This window comes from Lethenteron reissneri, chromosome 29 (genome assembly GCF_015708825.2).
Source record: "Lethenteron reissneri isolate LAM-NWPU_2019-01 chromosome 29, ASM1570882v1, whole genome shotgun sequence".
NCBI classification, from domain to species: Eukaryota; Metazoa; Chordata; class Hyperoartia; order Petromyzontiformes; family Petromyzontidae; genus Lethenteron; species Lethenteron reissneri.
The window spans coordinates 11,744,673-11,760,041 of record NC_083807.1 but is presented as its reverse complement, the minus strand read 5'-3'; the positions used below and the strand labels follow the sequence as shown (position 1 = coordinate 11,760,041).

The 15,369-nt window shown below is 45.5% G+C and overlaps 1 protein-coding gene across 1 annotated transcript in view; it reads left to right on the top strand.

Annotated features, from left to right (window-relative positions):
• Positions 1 to 8,609, top strand: part of LOC133349247 (double-stranded RNA-binding protein Staufen homolog 2-like) — a 37,828-nt gene extending 29,219 nt beyond the window's left edge. The window contains 2 exon segments of the mRNA XM_061562582.1: positions 1,507 to 1,580; positions 4,863 to 8,609. Coding sequence (XP_061418566.1) covers positions 1,507 to 1,580; positions 4,863 to 4,962 — 174 coding nt within the window. The 3' untranslated portion in view covers positions 4,963 to 8,609.
• Positions 8,610 to 15,369: the final 6,760 nt, after the last annotated feature.

The window sequence follows — 15,369 nt, the reverse complement described above, 5'->3', positions numbered from 1 at the left end:
CCACCTCACTCACACCACCTCACTCACACCACCTCACTCACACCACCTCACTCACACCACCTCACTCACACCACCTCACTCACACCACCTCACTCACACCACCTCACTCACACCACCTCACACACACCACCTCACTCACACCACCTCACTCACACCACCTCACACACACCACCTCACTCACACCACCTCACTCACACCACCTTACTCACACCACCTCACTCACACCACCTCACTCACACCACCTCACTCACTCACCTCACTCACACCACCTCACCACCTCACTCACACCACCTCACTCACACCACCTCACACACACCACCTCACTCACACCACCTCCCTCACACCACCTCACTCACCCCACCTCACTCACTCACCTCACTCACACCACTTCACTCACACCACTTCACTCACACCACCTCACTCACACCACCTCACACACACCACTTCACTCACACCACCTCACTCACTCCACCTCACTCACACCACCTCACTCACCCCACCTCACTCACTCACCTCACTCACACCACCTCACCACCTCACTCACACCACCTCCCTCACACCACCTCACTCACACCACCTGACTCACACCACCTCACTCACACCACCTCACTCACCCCACCTCACTCACTCACCTCACTCACACCACCTCACTCACTCCACCTCACTCACTCACCTCACTCACACCACCTCACTCACACCACCTCACTCACACCACCTCACTCACACCACCTCACTCACACCACCTCACTCACCCCACCTCACTCACTCACCTCACTCACACCACCTCACTCACACCACTTCACTCACACCACCTCGCTCACACCACCTCACTCACACCACCTCACTCACACCATCTCATTCACACTACCTCACACCACCTCACACCACCTCACTCACACCACCTCACTTACACCACCCCACTCACACCACCTCACTCACACCACTTCACTCACACCACCTCGCTCACACCACCTCACTCACACCACCTCACTCACACCATCTCATTCACACTACCTCACACCACCTCACACCACCTCACTCACACCACCTCACTCACACCACCCCACTCACACCACCTCACTCACACCACCTCTTTCATTTGTGCTGCTCTGTTTAGCACAATCATCATCTCTGTTCTCTCGCTGATTTGTACCGTATGTCTTGTCCCTGACCATAGGCCTGCAAGAAAAACTTGTATTTTAATTGAATCGTTGCATGCCTAGCAGGTACAGAACACCCATTCGTTAAGATGTGAACCAATGTAGTCTGTACAGCATCGTTGAAAACAAACAAAATGCTATGCAAGCTGAACAGAGACTGTGTGATGGCATTTCACTCTACTTTTATCGATGAGGATAAAGAGGATGAAAGTGGAATTAAAATCCTTATCAACAACACGGCTTGGCAGCTGTGTGCCAACTGCGTACTTATTGGGGATGATCGGGAAGGTATCGCCCAGCTGTCCTGATGGTAACGCTTTGTATCCCTCCCCATCTTCTTTCACAGGCTGCCCTCAACACATTGAAGCAGTTATCTGAACAGGGCCTGGATGCTTTGGCCAGCAAAGGAAAACCAGACAAGTACTTCACACATCTTGGAAACCAATGGTTTTAAAAAGGGTCTCAGTGACCCATCACGTCCGCCGCTCTCATGTCCTCATGGTCTTTGACTTGAGTTGCTTCGGGAAGTGAGATTTAGGCTCCCATTTCTTTGCCAAGGATGTTGTAATGTGCCCAGAATTCTCAGAGGGGGCAACTTGGAGAATTTAACACGAACATTTGATGTTGCGTCGTTAAAATGTACGCACGATAATGCACACGGTGGAAAAAAGCATATTTTGACAGGTCCTAATTTTGTAATTGTCCTGCCAAATCACACAACTTGAATGCATACCAAAGTGTGGAGAGTAATGGGGGTAAGAATTGTTTAAGTTAAAGAATATTTATTCTTTGGACATATCCACAATTGTATTCCTGGTTTTGTATTAGCATTCTGTCGTAGGACAAAGAGTCAATTTGGAAATCTAATTGTGACCCTGTGTGCATGAGAACAACTCTGCAGGAGATTTGTGTAAAAACGTTTTCAAAGAAACCCTTCAAATGGAAATGTTATATTACCTTTTACACAATGCTAAATAAAACGAGTGTTTTTCGCATTAAAGTCAAACCTATATTTTAATTCTCAAAGCTGGTATTTGGCCAAATTAAGTAAAAACATTATTTGGTGGATATTTTTGTACAATAAATGTTGAGTGGGCTTAGACCATCAATTAGCTACACTTGAAAACCCGGTTTAATCACAGGTATCTGCCTGGATTCGAACCCAAGAACTCATCGGTGACAGCTCAGCACTCTAAGTCACCCGGACACCTCGATTTTCAGGTCAATTTTAACACAATGTAATCAAGTCATTCTTGCGAACATTTTTACTGGACCTCTTGTAAAGCATGTACATTATTCGAGACCCTGTACATCAGAGGAACAGTGGGAAACAACAAAGCCGGTATGGGGAGATCGGCAAGGGAGATTAGATACGACAGACACTTTCAGGGAATTATTGTATAAATAGCCGGGGGAGTTACAAACAGAATCAGCGTAATCCAGAAGGGAGGGAGGTTATGTACAGAGGGGTCATTTGTTCACAGGCTAATCAATAAGCATGCATTGCTGGGCCTAGTGGTGTGGCTCTTTGTAGGCAGTGTTGGTGGATCGAGCAGACATTATTACTTGCATGAGACACCCAACCTGCTGGGCCATGATGTGGTTTGACCTAAAGATGACAGTACAGCAAGTAGAGATTGCTGACATTCATACTCTTAGTTCTTTCGGTAAAGTCACGTAGGTAAAAAATGAAATTAAAATTAATAAAAATAAAACAATAAAATGACGACGTTTTGGAGGCAACACAAGTCTCCGTCATCAGGTGGGATCGTCACAGCCAGATTTGCTGCATCACTTGATGCATCACTTGATGCAGCAAACCTGGCTGTTAGCTACGTGACTTTACCGAAAGAACTAAGAGTATGTAATCCTTGCAGTCACGAAAGCTTCAAATCTAGAATTGCTGACATTAATGTTTTTCGCATGAACAAATGGGTTTTCTCTGTTCGCTACCAGTTTCTTCTCGCATGCGAACAAAAATAATTGTCAGTTCAATTACCATGTAGGCTTTTGCGAAGAATAGAATTAATGATAACTTTTTTTTATTAAATCGCGTAAATGCTTATGATGCTGGTTGTAATCACCAGTGAAACGTTGTACTGAATTGTAAATATTGTGAGTTTGCTCTTTCACACACAACCGTTGTGTTGAAGTAGTAATCAATTGACACGTTCTGCTCACGTGTTAATCCTTACTAATTGGCTGGATGGAGATGGGTGTACGACACGTTGACATTTACGCGATTTAACCCAAAAAAAAAACACAATCACGTCAGTGCATTATTGAATTGGCCATACCCGTCCAGTAGTAGGAGTAGTGGCCCTTAGCGAGTGGACGGCCTTGAGCCTATACATGAGCAGGGGCAGGCAGTCGACAGTGCAGTTGGCCAGTGGGGGTAGTTTCAGATTGTGGAGCTTGCAGAGTAAAGATTGACTTGGGGCTTCAACTGAAAGCCTTGGTTGCTGGAGCAGATAGCACATGCCGTGGTATAGAGTGAGAGTTAGTTGTCCTTCCCTCGCACCTCTGATTAGCCCGGTCGGCTACGTACGGCGTGAAGGAAGCTGCACATTCATCGGTGTGACAGCCAAGCAGGCAGGGGCGTGACCAGAGAGGATCTTGAAGACGATGATGGCAATCTCATAGTTTGACCAAGTCTGGATGTATTCATTGAAGGGATCTGAGTATTGGAGAGATGTGGTCTAATTTTTGGGTGCGAAGGGAAAATCTGTTAGTGGAATTTTGGATCATCTGTAGTTTTGAGGTGAGGAATGTGGGGAAGTGAGAGGTTGATGACTTTAAAAGGGTGAAGGTTCTCAGCAGTAGCTACAGTGAAAAAGTGGCTAATGTTGTGCAGATGTAGCTGCGGGGTCTTGCAGAGTCCAGAAGTATGGAAAAAGAACGAGTGCTTGGGTTCAATGATGATCCAAGGTTGTATAAAGTCATGCTTCAGAATGTGTAGGTGTGAACTGGAGGCTTTACTGAGTGTGTCCTTTTTTCCAATGTGCACTTCATATTTGGCAACATTTCATTGGGGATAACTATCAAAGTTCGGAACAGATAGATTCAAGAATAAGTTGCTGTCCTGTCATCTCTCGGCCACCTCAATGCCCAAGCATCCAACACCTGGTATTCCCAGGCAGTCTGCCATGCAAGTAGTAAACAGTTTAAAACCGTATTAGCTTCTGAGATATGACAGTCAATTGCATAAAAAAATGTAATTGTTCACTCGTCAAAGTGAGAATATTGTTTAATTACGAACACCGGATCACAGTCGGTGCTGAGTCCAGCACACTGTACCACGTTTATTTATCACTCTCCCTGGTGACCCTACCACTCGTTCTATGTCATTGTACATGTACAGCCCTATTGACAATCCACTGCCGGATGAAGGCCTTCCCGGCTTCACCACACTGGTCAGTGTGGGTTGGTGAAAGCAGTGGCCGTAGATGTGGGAATATAGAAGTGCAGTACCAAAATTTATTTTTGCTGTCCAACACAGCCATGCAGCAAGATGTTGTGCATGGTGGCTTCCTCTCCCCCCCCCCCGATCCAGGCGCTATCCAGGCAAAATGCGCCTGCTTAGCTTTCGAGATCTGGTGAGACCATGCACATTCCTTGTGACTTGGTCATATGCTTGTTGTATGTGTTAAGTGTTAATAAAAAAAAACGTTAAAGTCTCGGCGTGTTTGTGTGTCCCTGCAGTAAGGGGTTGGCTGACAAGATGGACCCCAAGGGGATGGACTTAGGCGGGGGCCTCGTGAAGACCCCTCCTGGCCCGTCCCCCGAGCCCATCGGCACATAGACGGGCAACGCGCCATGCCACGCACACCCCACGCGCCCACGCTACTCAACTTGTTTCCCAGATCCTCTTTTCTCCTCCCACAACTCCCCATCTTCTCTCCCAGCTCTCCATCCTTTCCCCCAGTGATTCCTCCACCCCCAAGCTTCCAATCTCTTTTCCCATCTTCTCTTCCCAGCCCTCCCAGCTCTCTCAGCTCCCCATCTCTCCCAGCTCTCCATCCTTTCCCCCCAGCTACCCATCCTCTTCTCCAGTTCTGCATCCACCCCCAGCTTCAAATCTTCTTCCCCCAGCTCGCCATCCTCTTCCCAACTCCCATTCTCTCCCAGCTCCCCATCTTTTCTCACAACTCCCCATCTTCCCTGCCAGGTTCCCGTCTTTTTCCGTGTGCCGTGGGGGGAGGGGGGGGGGCGCGTGTGGTAGTGCGTTGGTCCGCGCTGCCTGTGTAACCGCACACATTGCACCATAACTCGGGCAGGCGATTCACACGTTCATTTTAAAATCACGATTTTTAAAAAAAGAAATCAGCATTGAATTTTTTTACGAGTGGCTGCCATCCATGGAATTGGATTTATCACAGACGAACAAAATTTATCTTGATATTTTTTAAATTTTAAGTTAGTTGCAACTGAAAGTGCTTTCAGTGATGTGTTCTTAATTGGTGATATTTACATTTTGGAGTGGGACTTCACAGCCTCTGTGAAATTACTGCGGCACACTCCCACAAACAATGTGTGAGTGTTCAGTTCAGCCCTGAAGAGGGGTGTTGGACGAGACGCTGGTTTAGGACACGGCCTAACCACACACGTAGCTCGTCCGTCGTCACCGCATGGCCCAGCCAAAAGTGTTTTTTAAGCGACCCCATCGACAAATCAAAGCGGTGGAGCGAGAATTGAGTCGACGTTACGCAGTGCTGATGGAAATAAAATGACATGCAGGACGAGGGTAAATTTTTCCTTTATACAAGAATCTTGTAGAGTTACAGCAGTTTGCCAGTCGTCAGTCGAAGTTGACTGACGGATACATTGGTAAAGAGTTGAATTTACTGTGAAGAAGAGTTTCATGGTGAGGGCAGCATTCGGACATGCTGCTACAGCAAGCCGCCCAATACAAGGCTCCCATCCCCTGTGGAGTGGCCTTCATTTGGCTTGAACAGTGCTCGCAAATTGAGCTGAATCGAAATGACCCGACAGATCCTGAGAGAGCATTCGATTTTGAAAACCATGCAAACGTACACGGCATCGATCGCAATTAACAGATGAACTGCTCTCGACTGCAGCTGAGTTTGTCGATTACACAGTTTATCATGCCAGATTCAATGATCAATGGGTTGTGCTGCATCGTAATTTTATGACAATAATTTAGTTAATTCTTCATGACATGCCCGGCCCCATGGTGCAATGTGATTCGGTGCAGTTTTCGTGTGTGTGTGTGTGCGTGCGTGACCCATTCGTGTGTCTGTGTGTGCGTGAGTATGCGTACGTGTGTACGCCGATTCCAGACAAACGTGCAGTACGTGAAGACAACCGATGGCAAGGCTTTAGATTAAAGCGATCATGTAACCAACGGAATTAGAGAAGAGGATTGCTTTTTGCGTTTCAAAGTGTAGCAAAGTAGATCCAGTGGCTGGCAGTTCCTCGCATCTCTACTGGAACCGAAGCTTCTGAAACATTTGATGTTTGCATTTAAAATGAAATATATTCAACGATACTGATAACAAACAGATTCTTTCAAAAACCTTTGTTTAACCGAGGACTCCCAGTTTGCTCCCACGCATCGTTTTGTAGGTGAATGTTGAAGTAATTGGAAATGGCAGTGAAATGCGTGTGTTATCGTGAAAATAGCGAGGGGGGAGTATGGGTGTGGCTGTGCATAGAATATCCTGCAGACTTTGCTTGGAAACGGCGGTTGTCTTCATGTATACCCACTTTAGCAGCACTACATCACCTGTCAGGACGGTAAAATCCAACTCGTTTAGTCTGCAAGAATTGTGACGGCAACGCACTGAGAGGTTACCGTTGGATTGTCAGGCCACGTAACGGTGATGAGAATGCAGTGCTAAAAGAAACATTCGATCTCGTGTTAGTTTTACGCAAGGTTGCAGACTAGAGGTTGTGTTTTTGTAGTTGCTGACTGCTAAGTGTTTATCAATTACTCTAAGTTGTGATCTTTTTTTTTTGCATTCCGTTCCCACCATTTAGACCTGCCTGTTGCTCCGAACACAAATTATAAATGGTGGAAACGACTGATATCTTTTTGCGTTGTCTGCATCGGCGGCACGCGCCGACGCTCTGGAGCGTGGGGCGGCGGTGAGGGGTGGCGGGTGGCGTCCGAGTGGCTGTTCTGACTTCCACCAACTCGAGCTCACCTGACCCTGATCCCACCACACCCCACCCCTTCTCCATGCTCGGTGACACTAGCCTGGTTTGGGTCCAGACCAGGTGGCCAGGATTCGTGCAGCCTGAGTCAGGTCACTTATCGTTCGTCAGGACCTACGTCGCTACGTCAGGACCTGCCCAGCCTGTGTCAGGAGCCATTCGGCCTATGTTAGGTTGCGTCTAGACTGTTGGGTCCCTGGCAGACTATGTCACGATCCGTGAAAACCTGTCGGCCCTGTGCTGCCAGCGTCGGGATCTGTATGTCCTTTGTCAGGACCCACGCAGCCTGTGTCACAGCCTATGTTGCTGCATTAGCTCTCTGCAGACTGTGCCAGGACCTGTACACCTGTGTCAGACCTTTGCAGTCTGTGTCAGCTCCCACGCAGCCTGTGCCAGCATTGACAAAAGAGTGGAGCATGCCCGCAGAAGCATCTGTGGGCGACGATGCCTTCATCGGTTTAGTTGGAGGCTTCCTGTTTTTTGGGCCGTTTTCAAATTTCCACGTTTTAAAAGTTAAATCCGCAACGCTGTTAAGTACACGGCGTAAAAGCGTCCTTGGACGAGTCACTAATGATGATGATGATGAAAAACCGTGTGGGGGGGGGGGGGGTGACTCGATCAATGTTTCCACTGCTATCCCCCCACTTTTGAGTTTTCTTTTCTCTCGCGCCGAGGGGTTGTGGTGGGCGCACGCATGTTGCGTTCCCAACACCAGCGCCGCATCCCAGCGGTGGGTGCGGTCTGGGATTGGGATCCCGACTGGCCTGAGAATGGGCAGCCACACCAGCCAGCGACAGACAAACCTCCGCAGTGTGCGGGACGCGATGACAGAGGCACCCTTTCTTCGGGCTGCAAACGAGACGGTCGCAGCATTTCGAAAATCGATTCGGTACGGTGTCATTTTTTTCTTTCTTCCTCCTCCACATGAACGGTATAGCGGCGCAGTTGAAGAAACACGAGTAACTGAGAAAAAAAAATAACTAAATTGGAGCTTGAACATTGAGATGTGGCGGTTTTGTACTCTTGACGCGCCCGGGTGCAGCGCGAATGACGACAGTCTCCTGCACGCGGGTGCCACTTTTTGTTATTTTTTTTCCATCCCCCCCCCCCCCCGCCCTCTGTTGGTTTAACAAAGTGTAAGGAAGCATGCACATCCCATAGTCACCATAGTGTACCCCCCCCCTACCAGTGAGTGGCCGTGGAGTGTGTTCTCGTTGGTGTGGCTGAACCCAGAAACTTGCAGTAAAGACACCTTCAGTTTGTGTACCACCAGCTCCGTGTGTGCGTCTCGTTTTGTTGCGTCCGGGTGCCACCAAATTTCACGTGGGTGTGTTGGTGCTTCATTAAAGCGGTTCGTGCTGTTCGTAGGTGCTCCTACGCGACTGCAAGACTAAGAATGAGACCACCTGTTCTGGTATTCCCCGGATCGCCATTCTTTTTGAGGTAGCGTCTGTTCTGGGAAATCTGTCGGTCTTCTCAGGATGTTAAAAGCCCCGGGGTTTGTTTCTGGCATGATAATACACGACACCGCTCAAGACTGCTTTTACACGTCGTGCTCTCACCCCCCCCCCCTTTCCATTGGATGATATTCTTCCCATGATATGTCCCAGCTTTTTGTACCTCTGGTACGTAATGGTTTAACACATCGAGATTAAATTATGCCAATGTACTGGAAATATGTTGGCGCATGATTAGCCGAACATTTCACCCATAACCCCCTGAGTGTGGTTCAGGTGGTGTACGTATTTCGAACGGTGGCTATTGGCTGTTTTCCTGAATAACCATTACTCGTGACAGCGTCTGTCAGGCTATGTAACACACTTTTAATTATTTGGCTCTTCTTGAGTGGTCCATTTCTCACCACACAGAACCACAGACTCGCCACACATAGACTCACCACACAGACTCGTCAACTAAAACGATGACACTTTTTTTGGACCAGAAGCGACCTGGCCACAAATAATATCTCAACGAAGTGGCTTATCATTGGGGAAATGTAAATCAGCCAAACACTGTAAATCCATGGTTCTAAATGTAGAGGGGGAAACTGGAGGACCTGGAGAAAAATCGACACGACCACGGGGAGAACATGCCAACTCCAAATATACAGGCATCTGGGTCGGGATCGACCCCACGACATCCTGTATGCCAGGCGAGGTAGTTAACATCTCACCACCGTGGCGCCTCAAGTATCTGGTTGAGGGCCTCCACAAACCATGTTAGCTGTGGGGGTTTTTTGACCATATTTGACCACACTGGTCCGTGTGCGTTAGCGAAGATCAGCACCGACGTGGAAGTGTAAAAGAATACAATAATTGGTTTTGCTGCCTTCTTGGCTATAAAAATCTGGCAGTTTATCAAGCAAGCATGGCTACTGAAGAAACACTGGGAATCGCATCCAAAGTGCGCTTGTATACTCCTAATATACATTCTCAAAAGGCATTGTGGCTGATTGGATGTGTAAAATATTTAACGTATTTTCATGTGGTGGGGCAGATTTTGGCGGGAGGCCGATTGTCGGCTTATTTTATTATGCGCCGTAGTCGCTCAAACATTTCGCAGCCTCAATCCTGTGCAGCTTGAGTTGGGCGAATTCTGGGTGATTTGGTCACAGGCCATGTGTGTGTAGTAGCTGGTCTTAACCTTAAATCCGATAGGTACCTCAATGTAGCACAAAAACAAATCAGTAATGCTCTTTACGTACCACGGAAAGCCTAAGTATCAGAATTCTATTTCAGGAGGAAAATTTCATTCTGGGTGTTTGGCCACTGAGTTGTGTTTTTTTTTAATATACAAAACCAAGGCCGTAGCCATGGAGTCAACATTGAGGGGGGACCAAATCTTCTAGGCCCCCCCCCCCCCCCCCCCCAGAAAAAAAAATTGAAAACGAATTTCCTGCCTAAAATATTAAAACATTCACTAACACATGTGATGGACTTTTTAAAATTAAATTTTGACAATAATGTCTAATAGTGTATTGTATTACATTGCTGTTTTTCCTTTTTTTCTTTTTCTTGTTTCATTGTATATAATGGCAGAGATTAGGGATTAATAAAGTACAACCATAACCACAATCATATAAACAGAAATCTATTTTACAGCAATATATTGGGGGGGACATTTTGAGCATATTTGAATATTGGGGGGATCCCCCCTAATATATATTATAATTACGGCCTTGTACAGAACTATATTTTAAAGTGTAGTCTCTGACATGTGGCATTCACGCAGTATTGCATCGACATCATCGCTCGCTGGTTTCTTCGCTAAAAGGGGTCACAATAAACAGTATTATAGCCCCACTTTTCTGCTGTCAGAGGTCACGGCTGTGGCTGTTCAGTCATTCCAGCCGTCGGTGATGTCTCAGCACAATTGTCAACTGACCTGTACTTTATGTAACATTCGAGGATGACGTATCAGCGTATTAGCTAAATCACCAAAAACACGAATTGCATTGAGAAACGTTATATATTCTAGATTTGAAGCTTTCGTGACTGCAATGATTCATACTCTTAGGTTTTTTCGGTAAAGTCACGTAGGTAAAAAATAATAAAAATAAAATGATAATACTGTACATGAAAATAAAGTGATTTAATTGATTTATTTTCATTTATTATTATTTTACTTTTATTATTTTTTTACCGAAAAAACCTAAGAGTATGAAACGTTATATATTTTGTTTAACACGTAGGCTTTCGCGACCAATATCCATAATAATATCCATAATAGAGGTGTGGGAGGAAACGGGAGCGCTCGGAGAAAACCCACGCGTGTGAGGGGGCAACACTCGATCCCGTACAGAAGGGAGAAGGCGATATTTGTCTGCACTTTGCTGCACATTCGTTCTCTTGGTAAGCCGGGGTGTATGACAGACGCCTCGACGCCTCCGAGAAAGGAAGTTGCACAACATTTCTGCGATCCATCAAACGTCGCCTCCACAATTCTGGATTGCGCCTCCAACATCCAACTATTATGCATCTAATTGTAAACAAACCCGCGTGTTTATGGTGTTATATACACAGACCCTTCAGGTGAGATATCATAAAGGAAACCTGGAACGAGACCAAGGAAAACAACAGGAAGACAGTAAAATGTTAATTTTAAGGGGTGGAGTGGTAAACCACTGGGTGGTTTTCGAGAATTGTGCGACAAAGCCAGCAACTTGATTGTCATCCTCCAACAATGGCTTACAGCAGTGGCGAATGATGTTGAACGCGTCCTGTGACCTTCCTTCACCTACGTGGACTGGCCAGTGTGGTGAAGTGTCCATTGATAACATTTCAATGTGTTCATATTCTTGGTTCTTTCGGTAAAGTCACGTAGAAGGGAAATTAAAAAAATATATAAAAAATTAAATAATGTGTTGCCAAAATTTGCTGTTTTGCCAATCGACAATGATTGAACAAAAGGCGCGTGACTGCTTTTGTATGCACTTAAAAAGGTGTCGATCGCTTTAGGTATTAATACATCGAGGCTGAGCTTACGTTGAAAAAGTGTGATAATGACGCCACATGCTTGATATGCTGCTACACCACGAGACTGTGAGAGGTGGCGAAGACTTGGGGCTGCTTCAACAGAGCAGTGGATTGATCACGGCTGATTATGCCTATTTCCATTGTGCTTGCACCACTTTGTTCGAAATGGGTACATTTATCGGACGAATCTGCAGGCGAAAATCGCCATGTGTGGCACATTAGGAATGGATCACTCTTTTAATTATATCCTTGTGCAGCAAGGGAGTAAAGTGTGGTTCTGTGAAAATCCTGATGTGCTGTGCAGTGCATCAATGCATGTGTGTACAGCAGCATGTTATGACTGAGTTGGGACTGTAGGTGGCTGGCAGGGTTAATGAATAACCGCACGTGTAAACCAGCCACGTGGTTAATGGCGACTCGGAAGGAATGCTGTTTGTGACACATGTGCTGTTGCATTTTACAGAGTGACGGTGCTGTTCTTCACAAGATTGCTATTAACCACAATAAATGTGTCTGCCCTCCATTTGGAGCACCTGCCCACGTCCTTCATTTCGAGTGTGCAACACATGTGAAGTATTGGAAATGACGGCAGGAAACTCCTTGACGGGTAACACACTTTTTATTAAATCTTGACGCGTCACGATACAACGTGTGGTCTCTATTCTTCTGACTATACACTTCACTTAACTCGTGTAGACTCTATGCCTCTGGCTACACACACTTCACTTGACTCGTGTAGACCCTATGCCTCTGGCTACACACACTTCACTTGACTCGTGTAGACCCTATGCCTCTGGCTACACACACTTCACTTGACTCGTGTAGACCCTATGCCTCTGGCTACACACACTTCACTTGACTCGTGTAGACCCTATGCCTCTGGCTACACACACTTCATTCCGCCTCTGGGTTACACAGAGTCCCGGTCCCTTTAGGACAGCGGGACTAGGTACCGAGCTTGGTGAGACACTACTTAACCAATACATACTTCACCTGGAATGGAACTTTCTATAAGCAAACTGAGGGCACCCCAATGGGCCCCCCCTTATCTCCAGTTGTAGCCAACGTCTTCATGGAGAAATTTGAGACTGACGCCATCCAGACTGCCACTCTACGCCCGACCTTATGGAAGAGGTACGTAGATGACACTTTTGTCATCTGGCCACATGGCCGGCCTGCTCTAGACCAATTTCTCGACCACATCAATTCCATACATCCAGCCATCAGATTCACCATGGAAGTCGAAAAAGATGGCAAGCTACCCTTTTTGGATGTCCTAATTAAAAGGAGACCTGATGGTTCAATGAGCCACTCTGTCTACAGGAAAGCCACCCATACGGATGCTTACCTAAAACCGGATTCCCACCACCATCCATCCCAGAAGAATTCCCTCATTAGACTCTATACCATAGAGCCCAATGCATTTCTGACCAGGAACACATTGCCAGTGAACTCAAACACGTACGCCAAGCTCTTAAGGCTAATGGTTACTCCGACTACACAATCCGCAAGGCCATCACTCCAACCATCAAGAAGGATCCTGTTGAGGAGCCTTTCAAGACCATCACCTTACCCTACATTGCTGGGGTCACAAAAAGATCTCTAAAATCCTGCTAAACACAGGATCCAGGTCCGATTCAACACAGTACATAAAATCCGTGATCTGGTCCCGTCTGTAAAAGATGTGGTTCCAGACATACAGTACCCTGGCGTCTACAAACTAAGTTTCCTCTGTGGTAGCAGTTACATTGGAGAAACCAAACGACATGTCTCGGACCGCATCCGTAAACATAAAGCAGACTTGAAACACGGTAGGACAAACACCTCAGCCGTGGCAGATCACTGTTACAATTCAATGGGCTCACATGATATTGACTTCTCCAAGACAGAGGTTCTCTGCAAGCCATCTGGCTACCATGAGAGATTCGTTCATGAGGCGGTCCACATATACAAACACAGAGACAATTTTAACCGAGAAGATGGATTCTGGCTTAGCAATCATTGGAAGGACGTAATAAACCATTTCGGATCTTAACTGATTGTGTTCACGTTTACGGTGACTTTCAGACCGCGTTCCACTCACTGGCATTGTATTCTCCGCAGGGAATGGATTCTTTGCTTCGCTACTCTTCCATTGACATATTTCGTTGCTTCCTCTTAGTATCTTTCAGACGACGGTCAATGGTACAGTGTATAATAACAAATAGTATAACATTTATATGCTTAATACAATGTACAAAGTAATATATAGTATCGTAATTGTATAGTGAATATATAGCAGTGTGATATACATTAGGGTGGGTAGAATAATACATAGTGTTATATTACAATGTATAAGGGTGGTTTATAGCAATACAGTACAGTATGTAATTTAATGTTGGGTTTGTCTATGGCAGTATATAGTACGGTGTAGACTCGTGTGATGTAAGAGAATAAAGTTTAGATGGAAGCATATTATATAATTTTTACAACGTAGAATTGTAATGTATTACTTACTGTTAGTAACTCAGCTTATTGTAGAGTATAGTTAGTATACTGATGATACTATGTAGTTTATACTTTAGTTGTTTACGTGTTGGTTTTAGTTACTGCAGCTACATACTATTAACACTCCATCCCTTTATTAATGCTACCCCTCCCTTTGATGCTGCTAGTCCTGCATAATGCACGGGCATATGTAGTACTAATCACATTCCTGCATTTCCCATAAATATGCTAAATTCCTCTTGATATGCAAATTCTTTCGTCAAGGCGCCCTTTCCCCCCCTTCCAACCCAGTCTATATATATGCTCCAAGCTCGTGTGCTGTTTCATTCAGACGCTGTCGCCTCGACAGACCTGGGTTTCACCTGAGGACGGCTGCTTGCGTTGTGGCCGAAACGTCGTGAGAATTATTTTATTATGTTTTATTTTTATTATTTTATTACTTCCCTTCTACGTGACTTTACCGAAAGAACCAAAAAGATAAAGGTGGATTGTGATAACATACTTATGAAACAAGGTTATTGCATAATTCCCTTTATTGGCCAATAAAAGATGTTGCACAAACCTTCCAGTTGTGCCATATCAGGCGATCATCATCAGCCGTGGTCAGTCCGTTGCTCGTAGGTGGTACCAGACTATAAACATTTTGCAGTTTCATATTCTTTTTCTTTCGGTAAAGTCACGTAGAAATAAAATAATAAAATAAATAAAATATAAAAAATAAAATTATCACGACGTTTCGATTGCAACACAAGCAATCGTCATCAGGTGTGAAAACCACAGCAATATTTGTTTTCTATCTACGTGATTTTACCGAAAGAATCATAGAATATTAATTCCTGCAGTCACGAAAGTCGTAAGTCAAAATCTATACTGTATAGCTCAGTGGGCCTTACCTGGTCAAACAAATCAGACAGTAGATAATCGATTATCCGATGGGAGGGTGCGCCAGATTTTCAAAAACACCGGATAATCACATCAATACTTAAAATTCGATGGGTCTTTCGGTAAAGCCACGTAAATAGAAAAATAAAACAAATATCACGACGTTTCGATCGCAACACAAGCAATCG